The 17,642-nt window shown below is 39.1% G+C and overlaps 2 protein-coding genes across 11 annotated transcripts in view; one reads left to right on the top strand and one right to left on the bottom strand.

The window, feature by feature from the left end:
- GPBP1L1 (GC-rich promoter binding protein 1 like 1) overlaps nt 1–13,073 on the bottom strand; it is a 71,881-nt gene extending 58,808 nt beyond the window's left edge. For 2 of the 7 annotated variants that reach the window (XM_077149820.1, XM_077149821.1), the window contains exon 1: nt 11,340–11,558. The gene's annotated coding sequence lies outside the window, so the exon portion shown is untranslated. Of the gene's footprint in view, nt 1–10,503; nt 10,528–10,905; nt 11,299–11,339; nt 11,559–11,965; nt 12,118–12,947 lie in introns of those variants that run through there. The other 5 variants (XM_077149824.1, XM_077149825.1, XM_077149823.1 and 2 more) reach the window with 5 other exon arrangements.
- On the top strand, nt 11,642–16,716 carry TMEM69 (transmembrane protein 69). 4 transcript variants are annotated; one of them, XM_077149829.1, is made up of 4 exons: nt 11,642–12,438; nt 13,067–13,168; nt 14,457–14,598; nt 15,761–16,716. In XM_077149829.1, the coding sequence occupies exons 3-4, from the start codon at nt 14,557–14,559 to the stop codon at nt 16,463–16,465; spliced, it is 747 nt and encodes a 248-aa protein (XP_077005944.1). In that variant the 5' UTR covers nt 11,642–12,438; nt 13,067–13,168; nt 14,457–14,556; the 3' UTR covers nt 16,466–16,716. The 4 variants fall into 4 exon arrangements, with proteins under 4 accessions (XP_077005944.1, XP_077005946.1, XP_077005945.1 ...); XM_077149831.1 differs by having other exon boundaries at nt 13,067–13,196; XM_077149830.1 differs by lacking the exon at nt 13,067–13,168.
- The last annotated feature ends 926 nt before the right edge of the window (nt 16,717–17,642 follow it).

Raw genomic sequence — 17,642 nt, 5'->3', positions numbered from 1 at the left:
TAAATGGGTAAGGGGAAGATTTTGGAAGAACTGTAAGGACTTTGATAGAGAAGGCTTTGACGAGACTGTTGTTAGAAATGTGGACTCTAAAGATACCTCTGATGAGGATCTAGATAGAAACGAGGCAGGTATTATTGCAAACCGGAATGAAGGCGACCCTTGTTTTAAAATGGCAGATAATCTGACAAAATTGACTAGTGGCTTTGGCTGAAAGGCAGATTTTAAGAGCCATGAACTTGGATAATTAGCACAAGAGATTTCCCAATTTAATGAGGAAAGTACAGCCTGGTTTCTCCTTGCAGCTTATAGTGAAATGAGACAAGAAAGAAAGAAGCTGAGAACCGAACTCTTGGGTACAAGGAAACCAGAAACTGATGTTCTGGAAAATTCTGGGCTTCCAGGAAGGGAGACCCCAGATGACAGTCTCATACCCCACATGAGGATTTGGCCAAATGTGGAACCAGTCAGCCATTACAGAGAAAGTCAGGATTGGACATGGAGTTATCCAGGAATGATTTGTGAAAACTCCTTATGTCTGTGGGCATGATTCAAGACTAATGCATAGAAAGCCAACGAGAGTGTTGCGGGATCTGTACAAAGAAAACCACTGCAAGTTGGGGCTGAGAGGGAAAGAGAAGAGATACACTGGAGGAAAAACAACGTCAGAGGCAGAACTATGGTAGTTAAAGTCTGAAGTCAAGAAGCCTAGGGCTTCTTGGACCCACCTAAGCACTTAGAGAGGGTGAACTTGCCCTGAAGGCAGGGGATGGGCCTCCCACCTCATTGCAGTGGAAGTGTGGTGCCACCTCAGGCCTTGGAGAGGGTGCAACATATTTCTAGGGGTTTAGGGAGAGCCTGGCTGCCACCACATGTAGGGGCTGAACGTGTGCCCTGGAGATGGCAGAGAGCCCGGTGCAGCCCAGATGCTTGGAGAAAGTGGAGCCAAGAAAAAAGGGGTCTCCCCAATGCCCCTCAAGGTTGCATTTGGAGGGAGGCGGGCTACTGCATAGGCCCCTGGAAAGGGTAGGACTGCTGCTTTCTAAAGCCCTGAAGATAAATGACTCTCAGGCTTTGAAATCTAATAGTTTGCCCTGCAGGTTTCAAAACTGCCTGGGTCCAATAACCCCTGTGTTCCTTCCAATTTCTCCCTAAGGAAATGAAGATATGTATCCTATGACTGTTCCTCCTTTGCATATTGGCAGCAAATAACTTGTTCTGAGCTTTTACAGGCCAGAGCCAGAGGGGAGAATTTTGTCTTAGGACTGTCCATGCCTATAGCTGACTTTGTACTGGTTTTAACCTTGTATTGTTACTGAATGGTTTAATGACTTCTGATACTGTGATAGAGTGAATGTATTTTGTATATGGGAAAAATGTCTTTTTTTTAGCGTCCACAGGGTGGAATGTGTAGGTTTGAAAGGATTTATGTACCCTAGAAAAGCCATGATCTAATCCTAATCCAATTTTGTGGGAGCAATCATTTATCTGAATCCCTATTCAATAATGCAGGTTGGAAACTTGATTAGGTTATTTCCAGAGAGTTGTGGGTATGAACTTCTGAACAAAGGCAGATGCAACTCCACCCAATCCAGGTGGGTCTGGTTCAGTTTATAGGAACCCTTTAAAAGAGGAAACATTTTGGAGAAAGCCTGATAATGATGAGACAGCCACAAGAATGACTACAGTCCATGCAGTCAGAGACCTTTGGAGCTGAAGAAGGAAAATGTCCCTGGGGGAGCTTCATGAAACAAGAAGCTTGGAGAGAAAGCTAGCAGACATTGCCATGTTCGCCATATGCTTTTCCAGTTAACAGAGAAACCCTGAACTTCAATGGCCTTTAGTGAGTGAAGGTGACCTCTTGTTGGTGCCTTAATTTGGACATTTTTATAGACTTGCTTTAATTCGGGTATTTTCTCAGCCTTAGAACTGTAAACTAGCAACTTATAAAATTCTCCTTTTTAAAAAGCCATTCATTTTCTGATATATTGTATTCTGACAGCTACCAAACTAGAACAATCGTATTTATGTATAACCTGGTATTTTCCTTGGAACTTTGGGTATCTGAGTGACTCTCTAAGACTCCGAGCTGGAGTTCTGCAGCTCTGAAAGTCATACAACAATTGTCAAAGAAACCAAAAACGAGATTAGGCTTCAATTAGAGAAAAGAAGGAAGACGATCTGGTCAGAACTAAGGTAACTCAGAATTCAGGGTGTGTTCATTTGAATCTATTGTGTACCCTAGAAAAGCCATGTTAATCCTTACTCAATATTGCTGGATGGGACCTTTCTGATTGTTTCCATGGAGATGTGTCTCCACCCATTCAAGGTGGGGTTACTTACTGGAGCCCTTTAAGAGGGAATCATTTCAGAAAAACCTTTAGAGCCCAGGCACAGTCAGAGACCTTTGGAGATGAAAAAGGAAGATGCCCCCCAGGGAAGCTTCATGAAACAAGAAACCCAGACAGAAAGCTAGCAAACTTCACACCATGTGCCCTTTTAGCTGAAAGAGAAACTACAAACCTCACCAGCCTTACTTGAGTGAAAGTAACTTCTTGTTGGTGTCCTAATTTGGACATTTTCATGGCCTTAGAACTGTAAACCTGCAACTTAATAAATCCTCCTTTTTAAAAGCTGTTCTGTTTCTGGTATATTGCATTCTGGCAGCTTGCAAACTAAAACACAGGGTCAAGGATGATGCTGTCTGCATTTTAGAACTTCACCTACTGTATGAGACCAAAAGAGGAGAAGTTTATTTTGTCCAAAACCTAAATTTTCTGTAGCACATAATCTAACTCAACCTGTCTGGATAGCTCGTTTAGACAATCTGAAAACATGCAGCCCAGAAAGAGAAAGAGGGCTTACTATTCTATACAGCTTAATGTATAATACCTGGATACATCCCAGAGTTTGTTTGGTAAATAATTTAAAGTATTGGTTAAGTCCCTTGAAGGACAAGAAAAAACACATGGAACTCTACCACCCGGGAAACCCTTCATACTGTCTCAAATATTAGAGACTCTCAAGTCAATAGACCAAGCCCTTGATCTCCACACTTGCTCTTAGGAAACTTTTTCTGTAGTGGAGAAGCTAAGCCTAACTATAGTTATGTCTAAGAGTTACTTCCAGAATACCTGTTTTATTGCTCAGATGTGGCCTCTCTAAGCCCAACTTAGAAAGGAAAATTATTACCCTCCTTCCCATGTATGACAAGACATCCAGGGGTGAAAGTTTCCCTGGTAATGTGGGAGGGACATGATTTCCAGGGATGAGTGTGGCCCTGGCACCGTGAGATCGAAAACTTTCTGTTCAAAAGGGGAAAAAGAAACATAACAAAATAAAGTATCAGTGGCTAAGAGAGTTCAAATAGAGCAGAGAGAATATTCTGGAGGCTACTCTTATGCAAGCTTCAACTAGATATTGCTAATTGCCACAGGTTGCCAAATATCAACCAAATCCATTCCTGTTAACCCTAAACAACACCCAGGGCTCTATCTGAGATTCTACATAAGTTTCACATACTAAGATTACTTTCCAGAAATCTAGAACCTCCAGATGTTTCCTCAGCAAATGAGTCTTGAAACGCAGGGGGGCCAGCCTCTCCCAAAACGTCAACTAGTTTCACCCCCCATCCCAATACTGCCAACATGGCTTCCCAACATGAAAAAATTAGAATGGCAGAGCCCAAGTACCCCTAAAGATTGGGAGAAGGATCAAAGGAGGAGTTAGAAAAGATAGGATTTAATAAATGAGCATGACTGCTGAATCATTATTATTATTTTTTTTAGTCTCCATTGTCTTAGAGCAGCTAGAAGGAAAAACATGAAATTGTGGAACTGAATTCCATACCAAACTTTGGATTTAGTTATAGAATGGATTTCTATAACTAAATCCATTCTATAACTACTTGTTATAATGTAGTTTGAAATTTGTTGCTTTTCTGTATATAGATTTCACAATAAAAAATGTTTTAAAAAAAAGTCAGGTGTGTTGAAAAATAAGGACTTTGCTAGATTAAAGAGACAAAAAGAAATAAACTGTTACATGCAATAAGATCCTGGATTAGATACTATTTTAAATAGCTAGCGCTAATGAAAATTTTTTCTGGATCAACTGGGGAAATTTGAGTATTAGCTGGGATTAGAAGAAATGCATATTTACTGACACAGAAAAGAGAGTACCACGGATTGAAAAAGAAGGCTGCAAAACAGTATTTATGGCATGATCTCATTTTAATAATACAGAATAAAATAAACACCAACATATAAAAATAAACACCAACATATATGTGCAGAAAGAAAGATCTGGAAGGTTATGTACCAAATTGCTAACAATGGTGATTTCTTGGTGATAGGACTGTCAAGTTTTAATTTTTTGCATATTGATATATACTCGTTTTTTTACACAGTACACATACTGCCTCTGAAATGATAAAAACAATATTCAAAGTATCACGTTGGGAGCTTTAAAAAAATACTGATGCCCAGGACTTACACCAGACAAATTGTAAAAGGTTGAAAAACACTTAAAAATTTTTTTCAACAAATTGGGGTAGATAAAAAAGAAACTTCTTGCCTATGGTGGTCTTTAAGAAATACATCTGTAGCAGTTTTTCATTCCATGAGTAGGAGATTAACCTAAATAGAAGCAGTAATGAATAAAACCTTCTAGGAATAGTAAATTATATTAGTCAATTGTACAAATCAGGTCCTTGGTTGAAAAAAAGAAACTATATCTCACTATTTTAAACAGAAAAGGGATTTATTAGGATAGTGGGAGTTCAAAGAACAAATGAGAGGCTCCTTGACTTGGCAAACATGCAGAAACCAAGGGAAGCTAAAGAGTCAGAACACTGCCAACATTACCCATTGGAAGAGTACTTAGCAAACCACCCCAGCTAGCAAGCACTGCTATCACCACCATCAGACTCTGCCACTGGAATGAATTCCAAACTGTCTTTGCTTCCTTTCATTTTCTCATTCCAGAAGCAAGTTCCCAGTCAAGTGTACCTGATTACAAAGTTTGAGTTACATGCCCTAGCTCTGGCTCTAGGGGCCCCAAACAGAAAGTATATGTATATGGGGTATGTGTGAGCTTGTTAGCAAGCCACACACACACAAAGCCTTTCAGCCTTCCTCTCCCACTAAGATTCACAAAAGGGCAAAATTGGAAGGGGGTTACATGGCAAACAGACATAACAAACAAGAAAGGATTATTTTAAAGTCTAATCAGTAGTACGTCCAACACAGGAAATCTTGCTGGTCTTGCCGTCAGTAATAAACTTTAATTGTTACACCTTCTTATCCCTCACTGTTCTAAAAAAACGATTTCCTGAAAAGTAATTTCACAATTACAAAGAGTAAAAATTATAACTTTTCTCAACAAGTTAATCTTCTTTCTGATATTTTCTTATTCAGAAGACAAGCACTCGCTGCGAACAAACCTAAAAACACACTTTCCCACAACTAAAACAAACTAAATTTACTTAAATCACAACAATTCCAAGTAAGAATGGTACATTAAAATAAGACCAAGAGAAGGTAATCCTATCTGAGTCCAGGCTACTTAACCAAAATAAATACAAGTACATTTACTACCTGATGCAATCTGACAAATTAAGTTCTGGCTGTAACATTTAGATGACTAATTAGACTGTAGGGTTTCAAAGTCAGCAAAAATGTTTCTATGGCATTTGCTCTAAAAGTTACTGAACACTACAAACAGGCAAACCATTCAATAAAGATAACTTATCAAACATTTTCAGATACACTGGTTTGAAAGGCTCCAATTCCCTATGAATATAAATAGACTATTCATGACATTTAAAAAACTATACCAAGTTGATATAATTGAGCATTTTAATAGAAGTAACTATTATTTTATGAGAATAACACACATTTTACTTCAAGTTCATTTTCACTTACAAGTATTTCTAAAAATCTTTTCTCAAGGAAAAAAAACTTGGCTTCTAATCCAAAACTATATGCAAATCAGAGAAGCAGTCTCTGGACTTAGCCAGTTCTGCCACTTACCAGCTGTGTGGCATTATGCCAAGCAGATTTACTTCTTTTTTGTTTCAAATCCCAATTCATAATTTGGAGATTGTTAGACTGTTGTGAGGATTAAATGAGTGGATATATGTGAAGCGTTTAGACTAGTGTTTGGCCTATAGTGAGCCCCTGATAAGTGTTAATAATAAAACACTTACTAGTTAGAGGAAATAAATAGTAAGGAAAAAAATCCAATTTGAGAAGAGAAATTTTCAGACCCAACAGGCTGAGAACACTATTCACTAGTAACTAAAACAAGGAAATAAAACCCAGCACACTTTGCACAACATTATTATATAAGAAATAGACAACCAGGAAAAAAAAAAGAATAGGAAACAAATTACCTGGAAAAGTTAATTTTGAATTAGGCCTCAAAGTAGCCAAACATTCCACTTTACACAGGATACTAAAAGCGTGTAAATAATCCATACCTATTCTATGCTGCTCAACAAGGAAACTGTAGGAAAATGATATAGATAGGTGCCACTGAACAAACAAAAGATCTCCACATACATACAACTACCTCTTAAATCAGTCTTCGTCACTTCCAGTACAAATTAAACCTCAATCTATGACTTTGGATCCAACTACCAATTTACAGGAAATCAAGAAAATCCAGTATGTAGGAAACTGCAGGACAAATGACCTGTTTTCTTTAATAAAGCACAAGGGTGAAAAAGAGAAGGAAAAATATATAGACTTGATGAGGTGTTGTTACCAGTCAAGCAGTGTGTTGAACCCAGATCCTGATTCAAACAAACTAGAAAGTCAACAGTAAAATATCTAAAAAAGTAAATAAATTAAAACACTCCATTTGTGCAACAAATTTGTTAAGATTATACTGAATTTCTCTTGACTGATATATAAGAGGATGTTAACTAGAAGACAATTTCATATTATTTAACAATTATGCAGTGTGTACTATGGTCAGACACTGTTTTAAGAACTCTACAAATATTATCATTTATTTATCACAACAACCTTAGGAGAAAGTACTATACTTCCATTCAGAGAAGAGGAAAAAGGCACAGAAAAATTAAGTAATTCACCCAAGGACACACAGCCATAAGCAGCAAAGCTGGAATGTAACTCCAGTGGTCTGGTTACAAAGCTGGTGCTCTTATTTACCAGATCATGCCATCTCTCTAAGTAATGTGCTGGAAACTGTGCTTTGGAGTTAGAGAAAGCTGAATCCCCATCTCTCACTGTTTTAAGCCAAATTTTCTAATTTCTTGGAACCTCTGTATTTTCATTTGTAGAAGGGTTAAAACAGCACTTAACTTACGAAACCCACTATAAACGGTTCCCACTGCCCTTCCCACCATACCTGGTAAGACTAAGTAAAAAACGGAGTAATAATTCACAAACAGATACCACGAACATTGGAATTAAAACTTTTCCTTTTAATTAACTAAGCAAAGAGCCCTCAAACCCAACTTTTCTACATATAAATTTCAAGAACAGCAAACAGAATAGAATCTTTTATATAATAAAGGTTTGCAAACTAGTTTTAAAATACAGCGAAACTTAAATTAACTAAATCTTCTGAAAAAATTTCTTATTCCATAGAACTAGTCCTAATGCTCAGAAAATTGTACTGAAACTATGTCCATGCTGATGATTCTATAACTTGAAGTCTGGTTAAGATAAGGCAAAGTGATTTTATCAGAGAAAATTAGGTAAACAATGTTAGTGTGTTAAAATCAACTTTAGGAAAGGTAGCTTTCTTGTATAATGATACAGCTTTTGCAAAGTGACTATGTGATTGTGAAAACCTGTGTCTGATGCTCCTTCTATCTATGATATTGACAGATGAGTAAAAAATATGGATAAAAATAAATAACGGGGAACAAATGTTAAAATAAATTGAGTAGATTGAAACACTAGTGATCAATGAAAGGGAGTGGTAAAATGTATAGAAAAAAAACGGGGAACAAAGGTCAAAATCTATTGAGTAGATGGAAACACTAGTGGTCAATGAGAGGGAGGGGTAATGGGTATGGTACGTATGAGTTTTTTCTTTTTATTTCTTTTTCTGGAGTGATGCAAATGTTCTAAAAAATGATCATGATGATGAATACACTACTTTCTGATGATATTGTGAGCCACTGATTATACACCATGTATGGAATGTTTGTATGTTAAGAATGTTCACGTTTGCATGCAGGGTTTGATAATACAAATTTTTTTAAAAAAGGGTAGCTTTCTATGTTTTTATCCTGCAAACATTTCTGCACTTATCTGTAAAACTGTAAAATTCTTTGGTGGCAGGAATATTTTATGGTCATCTAAGTTTTCCCAACCTCTAGTACATTGAAAGTAAGACCACACATAGCACAGCTTATGTTTCTTAAAATAATTGAACTCAAAAATGAACTTGCTTGAAAAAATGAAAAATAATTTGCCCATCAGACCAAGTAAAGGTTGATTATTTACTTTAGGTAAAGGAAAAAGTAACCAGTAGACTCCTTTAAATATCTGCCTAGTATATTTGAAATTATCTATAAAAACGCAATTAACATATTAGGAATATTTCTACCTGTGTAGAGAAGAAGTTCAGCTTCTCTTACTTAAATATTTTTCAAGTTTGATTACAAGAAGGTCTGTTTGGGGCAGACTTTAGTGAAATTAAAAACCATTCTGTCTGATTTAGAAGTGAACTTGTCCACCTAGGTATCTAACAGCATAACCACATATTAACTTCCAGGCAACGGCAACAGGCAACAATAGTCACTTGAGATAGCGTGTTATCTCTGTACCACCTAGATTTTTCTTTCCATCCATGGTTTGAAAAACCATAAAAAGATGTATCAAAATTTCCTTTTTTTTCCAGAAGATTCAGTTCACTAGTAATTTATGAATCATTTCTTTAGTTATGATTCCTTAAATTTTACTTCCTCTCATCTTTCCAATAGAGTTTTTTCATGTTTAAAAGGCAGTAGGTATAACCGTTAAGGGCAGTAACTTAGAAACACATTGCCTGAGTCTGAATACAGGCTCTGCTATTTTCTAGCTGGATAATCTTGGGTGAGTTACTCAACCTTTCCAGATTCATTTTCTTCCACTATGAACTGGGGATAATACAGTACCTACCTCATAGGGGTAAATAAGTTAATAACTATAAAGCACTTAGAGCAACAAAGAGTCCCTGGCACATGTTCAAGTACCCTATGAGAATTATCACTCTTATAAGCACATACCATTTAGTCATAAAACAAAAATGAGAAATCTGCTGAAGAACTGTATTTATCTTTGAACAAAAAATGAATTATAAGCAGAAATGAATCCAAATTTCAAATTACTATTTAAACAAACAGTAATGAGAAAACTGGCAAGTTGAATTCACGCTAAATTCAAATTCAAAAAGGCTTCCTAACGTTTTCGTCTAAAGCTTGGTGATACTGTACAGAATCAACTGAAAGAATGTTTATCAGTGTACGTTCACTATTTTGAGTACCCTGAAAAAAATAAATAAATAAGGTCTCACTCAAGCATGTGTCCAGTAAGGAGTATGTTAAACCTCAAAACAATGCCAAAACATAATGCAAATGACTTGTACTTTCTACGGAGAATTTCAAATGTTTTTCTTGTGAAAAGCACCAGAATAATTTAAAAGCAAATATATATATTTGGGGAACTGACAGAAATAAACTTTTGTATTTGAAAGAATGAGGAAGGTAAATTGAAACGGACTTCACGAAAGATGGCAGTTTATTTTACTATTAAGTACAAAAAGTTCTCATCCACAATTAGCATTTTATATTTTACCTTTCAGGCCCACTGCTACCATAGCATCTTTCTATGCACTGAAATTAACTGTTTTTTCTTTCTTTGTATGCATTTTTGCCTTCAGTTAACCGTCTAGACTAGTCCAAGGTGGGGGGGGGGGGGAAGCAAGCAAAAGACCTTTTGTTTGAAAGGGCAAGGGTATACAACCAGGTACTCCACATTTAAAGTTTGTTTTCACTTGTTCTCTCAGCTATTCTAACACATGTACCACTTAAGCAGCACTCTTCCCTTGCAAGTACAGTATTAGATACATACTATATCAGATAGAGAAGATTTTCGAAAAGATCAGGATTCATAAGTATTCAATACTGAAGACCTTAGAAAGGTCAGCAGTCCACCGTATTATAACCTACATCTATTGAAGACTACCAATCACTTTAATATTGAATAGGATTTACACAGGAAGCGACTTCTATTACTAAACTAAAACATGAACCACCATTAACTCTGTTTTTTTCCTGGTAAGCAGAAATTATCAAAGCTAAAATAAATTATTTCAACAAATATGATCAGTCAATGCAAGAACATAAAATTGGCTGACAAAACTGACACCACAGCATAATTTCAGAACTATAAGCCACTACCAAAACAAAACAAAACACCAAAAAAAAAAGCCGCACCCATTCTTATGTAAACTCTTCGAGTAAGCAAACTTTATTAGCCTCACCTTTGTTTTCACCAAGCAAGGAGTCTTCAAGATAAGACACCAAAAGCAAGAAAACCAAAGCATTAAGAGATTGTTAATAACTTCGTAGGAGAAGCAACTAAAACTTTAAGACATGTTAATGTATTTAAGTTATCGAAACTCAGGACACTTCCCCAACCTACAGCCATTTTAGGTTCAGTCTTTCTTTTGAATTTCACGGGGGTGGGGAGAAGTAGATTTAAAGCATAACAAATATTCGTTAAAACACTTCAAGATCGACCAGTTCTTTTGGCAGAGAGGAAGGTTGGTAGGTGCTGGGTCGATTAATTTAAATCAACAAAAATCACCTCGTTACCAAGGAAAACCGGAACTCTGGGGGTTAATGCTCCTCTTTTCCCCTCAGATACCCCAAATTTGACTTACGCGACTTTTTCCCTCCTCACATTTTCCTTTATAGGAAAACAAAAGCACCGGCTCTCATTTAGGAAGGGAAGAAAAACCCGTAAACCAGAGAGGTTCAACCTCTAACAAGCAAGACCGTCTGGAGACCGGCCAGAGAGCCGCAGGTGAGCGTTCCGACCCACAGACCAAAGTTGAAGTAGGAGCGCTCTCGCAAAGCCCTTGGCAACGTTCGTGTGCAAGCACCACGCGCCGGGGGAGGTGCCCCATTCGCACCACACCATCCGGTGACTCTAGCCCGTTCGCGTTCGCCCGGTCGGACCTACACCCAACCACCTGTGTGAGAAGCCCACTCCAACTTGCTTTAACAGCCAGGGTTGATTGGGAACCGGGCGTAGGCCCGCGCCAGGACGAGTCCAGGACCTCCTACTCTCCTGCTGTCCAGAGTTCGCACTCACCGGGCAGCAGCGGGCCTACAGCTAGGGCCAAGACGCGGCGTCTGAGGGTGCGTCCCCAGCTCCTAGGTCCCGCAGAGGTGTCTAGCCCACAACCATAACAAAGCTCTTCCCAAAATGGCTGCCCGGCCCACACGGCCCAGGATGGGCAGAACGGGTGCGGGGCGGGGGAGAGGGCGGAGTAACGACTAGCCCGGCCCTTCCCCTCCCCCAGCCAACCCCGCCTCAAACACGCCCACTAGCTCGCAGCGCCCACAGGAGCGCAGGCGCGTGCGCTAAGGCCCTACTCCGGTGACCCTGAGAGGGTCGCCCGCGTCCCAGAGCAGCAACGTTCAGCCGCTTGAATGACGGTTATTCCCGCCCAGTCACTACCTCACCTCACCGCGACTCCAGGCGGAGCATGGCCGTCCCCCTCCCCCCGCCCTACTGCTGAGTTGACAACGCTTCCTTTCTTCGCGCCGCCTGAGGGGCGGAGACTAGCTGAGTTTGGTACCCCCCTTACTCTCTTTGCCAAATATTTGGGCCTTGGGCGCTGGTGAATGAGTCGGTGGGTGTGAGTACCCGTCTTTACCCGACCCTTCTTCATCCTCCCACGCCTCTCCTCTGGCTAGCACGCGTCCCCAAACTACCTCGACAAGTACTAAGCAAACCGGTTTCAGAGGAGTGTGTTTTCCAGCCCCTTTCCACCTTCCGTTCTTTCCTTCACTTGCGTGCGTCTTTGGGACTCCAACCTCTAGCGGGCTACACGGTCCGGCTGTGGAGACCTATGCGGCTGGGGCCGGCGCACTACCCGCTGGGAGTGGTAGTTTTGTGTGAACCGCAGGTATTGCGCCTCGTCACCAACGCGCAGTATGGCACCAAGGGAAGGTGCGGCTCTGCCATAACAGGCTAAGAAGCAAATAGAAATGAAAACCTAGCCCGACCAGAAGCCGTGACTATTAACGAAGAATTCGCTGTGAGGCTATCCCACACGCAAAGTTAAGCCACTTGATGGCCGGCAACCATGAAGTTAGGTTACCTGCAATCTGAAGGAATGAAAGAACTGGCTGGCGTGGGCCCCTGAGGTTTTATATTGTCATCGACTTTATCTTAGAGACTGAAGGTAATAAAAATAAGAGGCCCATAATAGGGAAGGGACTTGCCAAAGGTCACATAGCCGAGAAATAAATAAAAGATAAAGCCGAGGGAGGATTAATTTAGCTTGCTGAATCACCCCCAACCCCAAGGCGCTTTTCATCACACCTTTCATGGAGAAGTAAAAATCCTGCCTCTTGTGCTCTTTATTCCTAAATGAAGTTTCTAGGCCCCTCAAAGAGAATGGAAGTAGAAACAGGGTTTTGTTTTAATTAGGAGTTATGGACCCTAATACGGAGTTGGATGTGTCTCGTTGCTTCTAAAAACCCTGTTGTTTTGCAAAGTAAGAAATACCTTCCTAAGATGGGAATCAATTTCACCAAGTCGCACTTGTCCTAGATTCCAAGACTCCTACCTTCCTCCGCCATTTCTCTGAATTTGTTTCAGCAGGGACTACCTTCCCAAACTTGGGCAGATTCCGTTGTCTGGGAACTCTGGAATAGAGGCAAGGATAGTTTGGGACCACGCAGGACTCACCGGCCGATTTCCACGAGATTAAAATTTTAAAAGAATGGCTCCAGGGCTGAAATCCCGATTTGGGAACTAGTTAGCGCAGGTCAAGTTCCTACCCGGAATCATTTGTTTTCGGTCTTCAGGAAACGGAAGCTGCCAAACCCCAGTCGCCGTAAGAGCCATTTCCCGGGTCAGTTAGCTGTCCTCACAGCTTAGCTCTCTATTTCCCGGTGCGACGCTAGCATGTGAGTACCTGGGCTGCCACAAGTGGAGGTAGGGAAAGAGGACATCAGGGCTTGCCAGGAAATGGTACCACGGGCACTGTCGGGCAAGGCTTCACCCGGACCCTGGAGTCCGAACTCCGCCCCCTTACCTCGTTTGTCGATTTTGACTTTCGCAGTCTGCGCTTCTTCCCACAGGGGCAAGAACTCTCCTAAAATTAACCTTTGGTTCTTTGTCTTTACTTCTCGCACCATTATTGTCCCGTCCCTGGGGGTTTTAAGCTACCGCTTTTTGGTTTTAATACCCCTAATTTGGAAAGCACATGCCACATGAATAGAGAGTTCCTAAAATGAGGGGAGGGTTGAGATTTTAAATAGCGTGGTCCGTTAGGTCCTAAGATCTGTGATCAAGAAATTAGTTCAATATTTTTTTTAAATTAAGAAGCAACTGTGGGTTGCTTTTTTAGACACCTCATTCTCCTGATTAAGAATGGGACTCATGACAGGTCTGGATTCATATTTTCACTCAACCACTTACAGCCTGCTAACATTAGAGAGAGCTTTTAGTTCCCTAAAATGGGAGTAATAGCTAATATTTGATTGTTTACTTTGTTGTAAAAGACAGTTCTCAGCTCTTTACATGTATTAACATTTAATTATAGAGCGATTCTATAAGGGAGTTGGTATTACCCTTATTTCAAAGGTAAGTGAAAGAAACCTTAGCAAGGTTAACTAACTTAGCCAAAGAGGTAGAGCCAAGATCCCAACCGAGACGGTTTGACTCCAAAGTCTACACTTAAAATTTTAGACTATACTGCTTGTCAGTGCCAACTTAATGAACTTATCGTGAGCACTAAATGAGCCTCTAAATGCTCATAATTACAGTATGTGTTGATAGTTAAATTGTATTGCTTGCCAACTATCATTATTTTGAGCTGTTTGAACTCTTAAGCCCCAAAGTAGATAGACCAAAGGGGTAAAAGAACGGAGAAACTATGACCTATATTTTTAGATGAGAAAACTAGCCCCAAAGGAAGCAACTTGTCCAAGATCAAATAGCTAGAGAGTGATGGAGCTGTCTGTAAATCCAGATCTATCTCATTGTCTCATGTTAGTCTCGGATACATCAGGTAGCCAAAGCTAAAAGAATAGTTCAGGGAATGACCTGTTTCCTTAATGTGTTACTGAGTCTTGGAAAACAAATTATTCTTTTCAAAGGAAACTTTTATGGAAGAAATCGGTACAAGTTACTACTTTAAAAAAATTATGTCTAAAATGAGAAAAATTAAAAGACATTTTGTTTTGTATGCAGCAACATGCTTCTTTTGGTTCATTTCTCCACTTGGCCGTAAAAATACATTAATCAGAACTGCCTGATATCCTCCTGAGCAAGACTTTCAGTAGGGTCCAGTATGTTTTTCTTCATCCAGAAATTTTCTCAAGCATCTTCAAAGGTTAGTTTATTCAGCAAATATTTGAGCATTGTTTGCCAAGCACTGCTTTGGTTGGGGCAACAGCAGTGAAAAACAAGACAAAAATCCTTGTCCTCATGTATTCAGGTGGGAGGGAGGGGTAAATAATATTCAAATAAATAAAATATTTAGTATGTCAAGTGTTAAGTGCTGTGGCGAACTGTACAGCAGGGAAGGAGGATAGGAAATGTCAAAAATAGGCATTGGTAATTTTTAAAAGCAAATGGCCCCACAGTGCCTCTTCCCTCCCTCACCTGTCTTTCCAAGAGCACCCACATGTACTCTCATATGTGTTCTCAATAAATTTTCTGCCTGGTTTAAAAATATATATAATTGCATTTACAAATAGGGTGGTTAGAAGTGAAAGAGTGGGCCATGTAGCTGAGGGAACAGCATGCCAGGCAAAACAAAAAAAAAATACCAATGGGATTTGTATTCCTACATGTTTTGAGGAATCATTAATATTTCTAAGTAACACTTTCATTTTTGTCTTTCATCCAACTTTTTAGTTTTTGTTGTCCTGTTTACTAGTTGAAGTCTGGTGTCTGCTCTCTAAACCTCAGACTCAGCAGCAAAGGTTATTAACCATGTACCATGAAAAGTTCTAGGGACTTTTTTTTTTAAGACAAAGAAAAGAACATGGTCCTGGCTCTCAAATCTACTGAGATGTATACATGTAAACACACAATTTTTATTCACTCTGAGAAAAACGATGTAAATGTGTATAGGGTACTTAACTATAGAATGTTAAATCAAATTGGAGAGGGTTAAAAAAAGTCTTAAGCTGACTATTGAAGGATGAGACACGTTCTCTAGATAGAAAAGTAGAAGTGGCAGTTTAGAATCTAAGACCAAAGGCTAAAGACCTAGTCTATACCTTTTCCTCTTTCAGACATTTCTGTCATGGGATAAGATTAGTGGTAGGCTAAAGCTTATCACCGATTTTCCATTTAGTAATCTTTTTTGCAATTTGTGTAGCTGTTTAATAGTCTCACCAGCAATATCACCCTGTAGTTAAGTTCAGCCTTACTGTAAAATTTGATGTACTAATGGAAAGCAAATTGTTTGTTCTTATATTGTTTTAGATGGACATTAAGATATTTTTTTAATGTATTTTTGTCTTCTGATTCTATTCTCTTTATAGATGCTGAAGTACCCTTTCCCAGTGAGACTAGGAACCAGCAGGAGAACAGATACACTTTCTCTCAAGACATTTCTCCAGCAGAAATTTTCCCCTTTGTTTCCAAGGCTTTGGCTGTTCTCATCATATTCAGTGTGTATGAACAAGAGACAATACTATCATACTTCCCCATGCTGCTTTAAAAAGAAGCAAAAGGAAGCAGTAATTCCAGCCAGGCCACCAAGCACCATCACTTACCTGCCTGACAGCCCAAAGCCAGCACTCTACATAACTCTGGCAGGACTAATCCCATTTGTTGCTCCACCTCTGGTTATGGTGATGACAAAGACTTATATCCCCTTATTAGCTTTTACTCAGATGGCTTATGGAGCCAGTTTCCTCTCTTTTTTGGGAGGAGTCAGATGGGGTTTTGCTCTGCCAGAAAGCAGTCCAGCCAAACCAGACTTCCTTAATTTAGCTAATAGTACAACTCCTGTTTTGTTCTCATGGTTTGCCTTTCTTATTTGTGAAAGACTCAGTGAAGCTATAGTCATGGTAATAATAGGTTTGGGGATAGCATTACACAGTGAACTTTTTCTCTTGCCACATTATCCCAATTGGTTCAAAGCCTTGAGGATATTAGTCACTTTAGTAGCCTTTTTTTCATTTATAATCACTTTACTAGTTAAAAATATATATCCAGAGGGAGGACCCAAGAGACCTAGTTAAATAGAATATATATAAAACCTCTCTGTAGATACTATGTTTGCTATAAGCCTTGTAAAGTTGCATTTTGCCATCACCCTTTTCTTCTCTTATTTGGCTTTTTTCCCCAGCTAACGGTAATTTATTCTTCACACATTGTTTCATTTTTCGAAATTGTTACTTCATAGTAATTACTTGAGTAAGAACTTGAAAATCCATGACAAGTCCTATTTGTGTTATGTTTGGTTATAGTTCTCATTCAGTCTTTTTTTTTTTTTTTTTTTTTTTTTTTTAAAGGAAAGACAGAGAGAAGGAAGGAAGGATAGAAGGAAGGAAGGAAGGAAGAAAGGGAAACATCTTTAAACATTTTCTTGTTTTATTGTACTTTGTTTTTCCGTTTTTTGTTACATGGGCTCGGGCCGGGAATCGAACCGAGGTCCTCCGGCATAGCAGGCAAGCACTTTGCCCGCTGAGCCACCGCGGCCCGCCCCTCATTCAGTCTTTTTATGAATTATATAGCCATCTACTTAGACACTGCAATATTTTGTCTTGAAAATGTAAAATAAAAATTAAAAGATGAAAAAGTCTCTTTTGTTAGATCCCTGTGATCAAACTGATTTGCTCATTTTGAGAAGAAAACCTCTTACATTCATGAATGTCTGAAAAACGAGAGGTGATTTGTGTGGTGTTTTCACAGCAACTGCCCCTGAGAATTGCATTTGCAAGCTCATTTTACCTGGTATAACCTAGTTATATGAGCTGAAAGGTCCTAAAACCAGTAGGGAGCAGTGTCAGTAGAGAGAGCCATGTTCAAAGAAAAGCTGGATATGTTTTTCAGTTTGCATCAGGGTATTTGGCATGATACCGATGCAGTTTATCTCATCACCAAACACGTAACACAAGCTAAAAAAGAAAGTCACTAGTACATATAAATTAGGGAGGAAAAGTCAAGATGGAGCCATCTCGGTCTTCTAACAAGTAAGCCTATGCTAGAAGCTTTTCAAAAGCAGTGAAACATACCTCTTGGATTCTAATTTAAAATTGAAACTCCTGGTCTCACAAAAAAGAAAAACCATTTAAAGCAGTCTAAGAATATCAGAAGAAATGGTATCACTTGTAATCAAATATTACTAAGTCAGACTTCAAATGTAAATCATATATATCTGATTTCTACTGTGAAGTAATTTAGCAGGGACTAGAG

This window comes from Tamandua tetradactyla, chromosome 2 (genome assembly GCF_023851605.1).
Source record: "Tamandua tetradactyla isolate mTamTet1 chromosome 2, mTamTet1.pri, whole genome shotgun sequence".
Classification (NCBI taxonomy): Eukaryota; Metazoa; Chordata; class Mammalia; order Pilosa; family Myrmecophagidae; genus Tamandua; species Tamandua tetradactyla.
This window is presented reverse-complemented; position numbering and strand designations above follow the sequence as displayed.

Excerpts from the sequence above, each read along its gene's own strand:
- TMEM69 (XM_077149830.1), top strand. The coding sequence starts at position 14,557 with ATGTTTTTCTTCATCCAGAAATTTTCTCAAGCATCTTCAAAG. Across the intron at positions 14,599-15,760 it reads TTTCTCAAGCATCTTCAAAG|ATGCTGAAGTACCCTTTCCC; the intron begins GTTAGTTTATTC and ends TTCTCTTTATAG.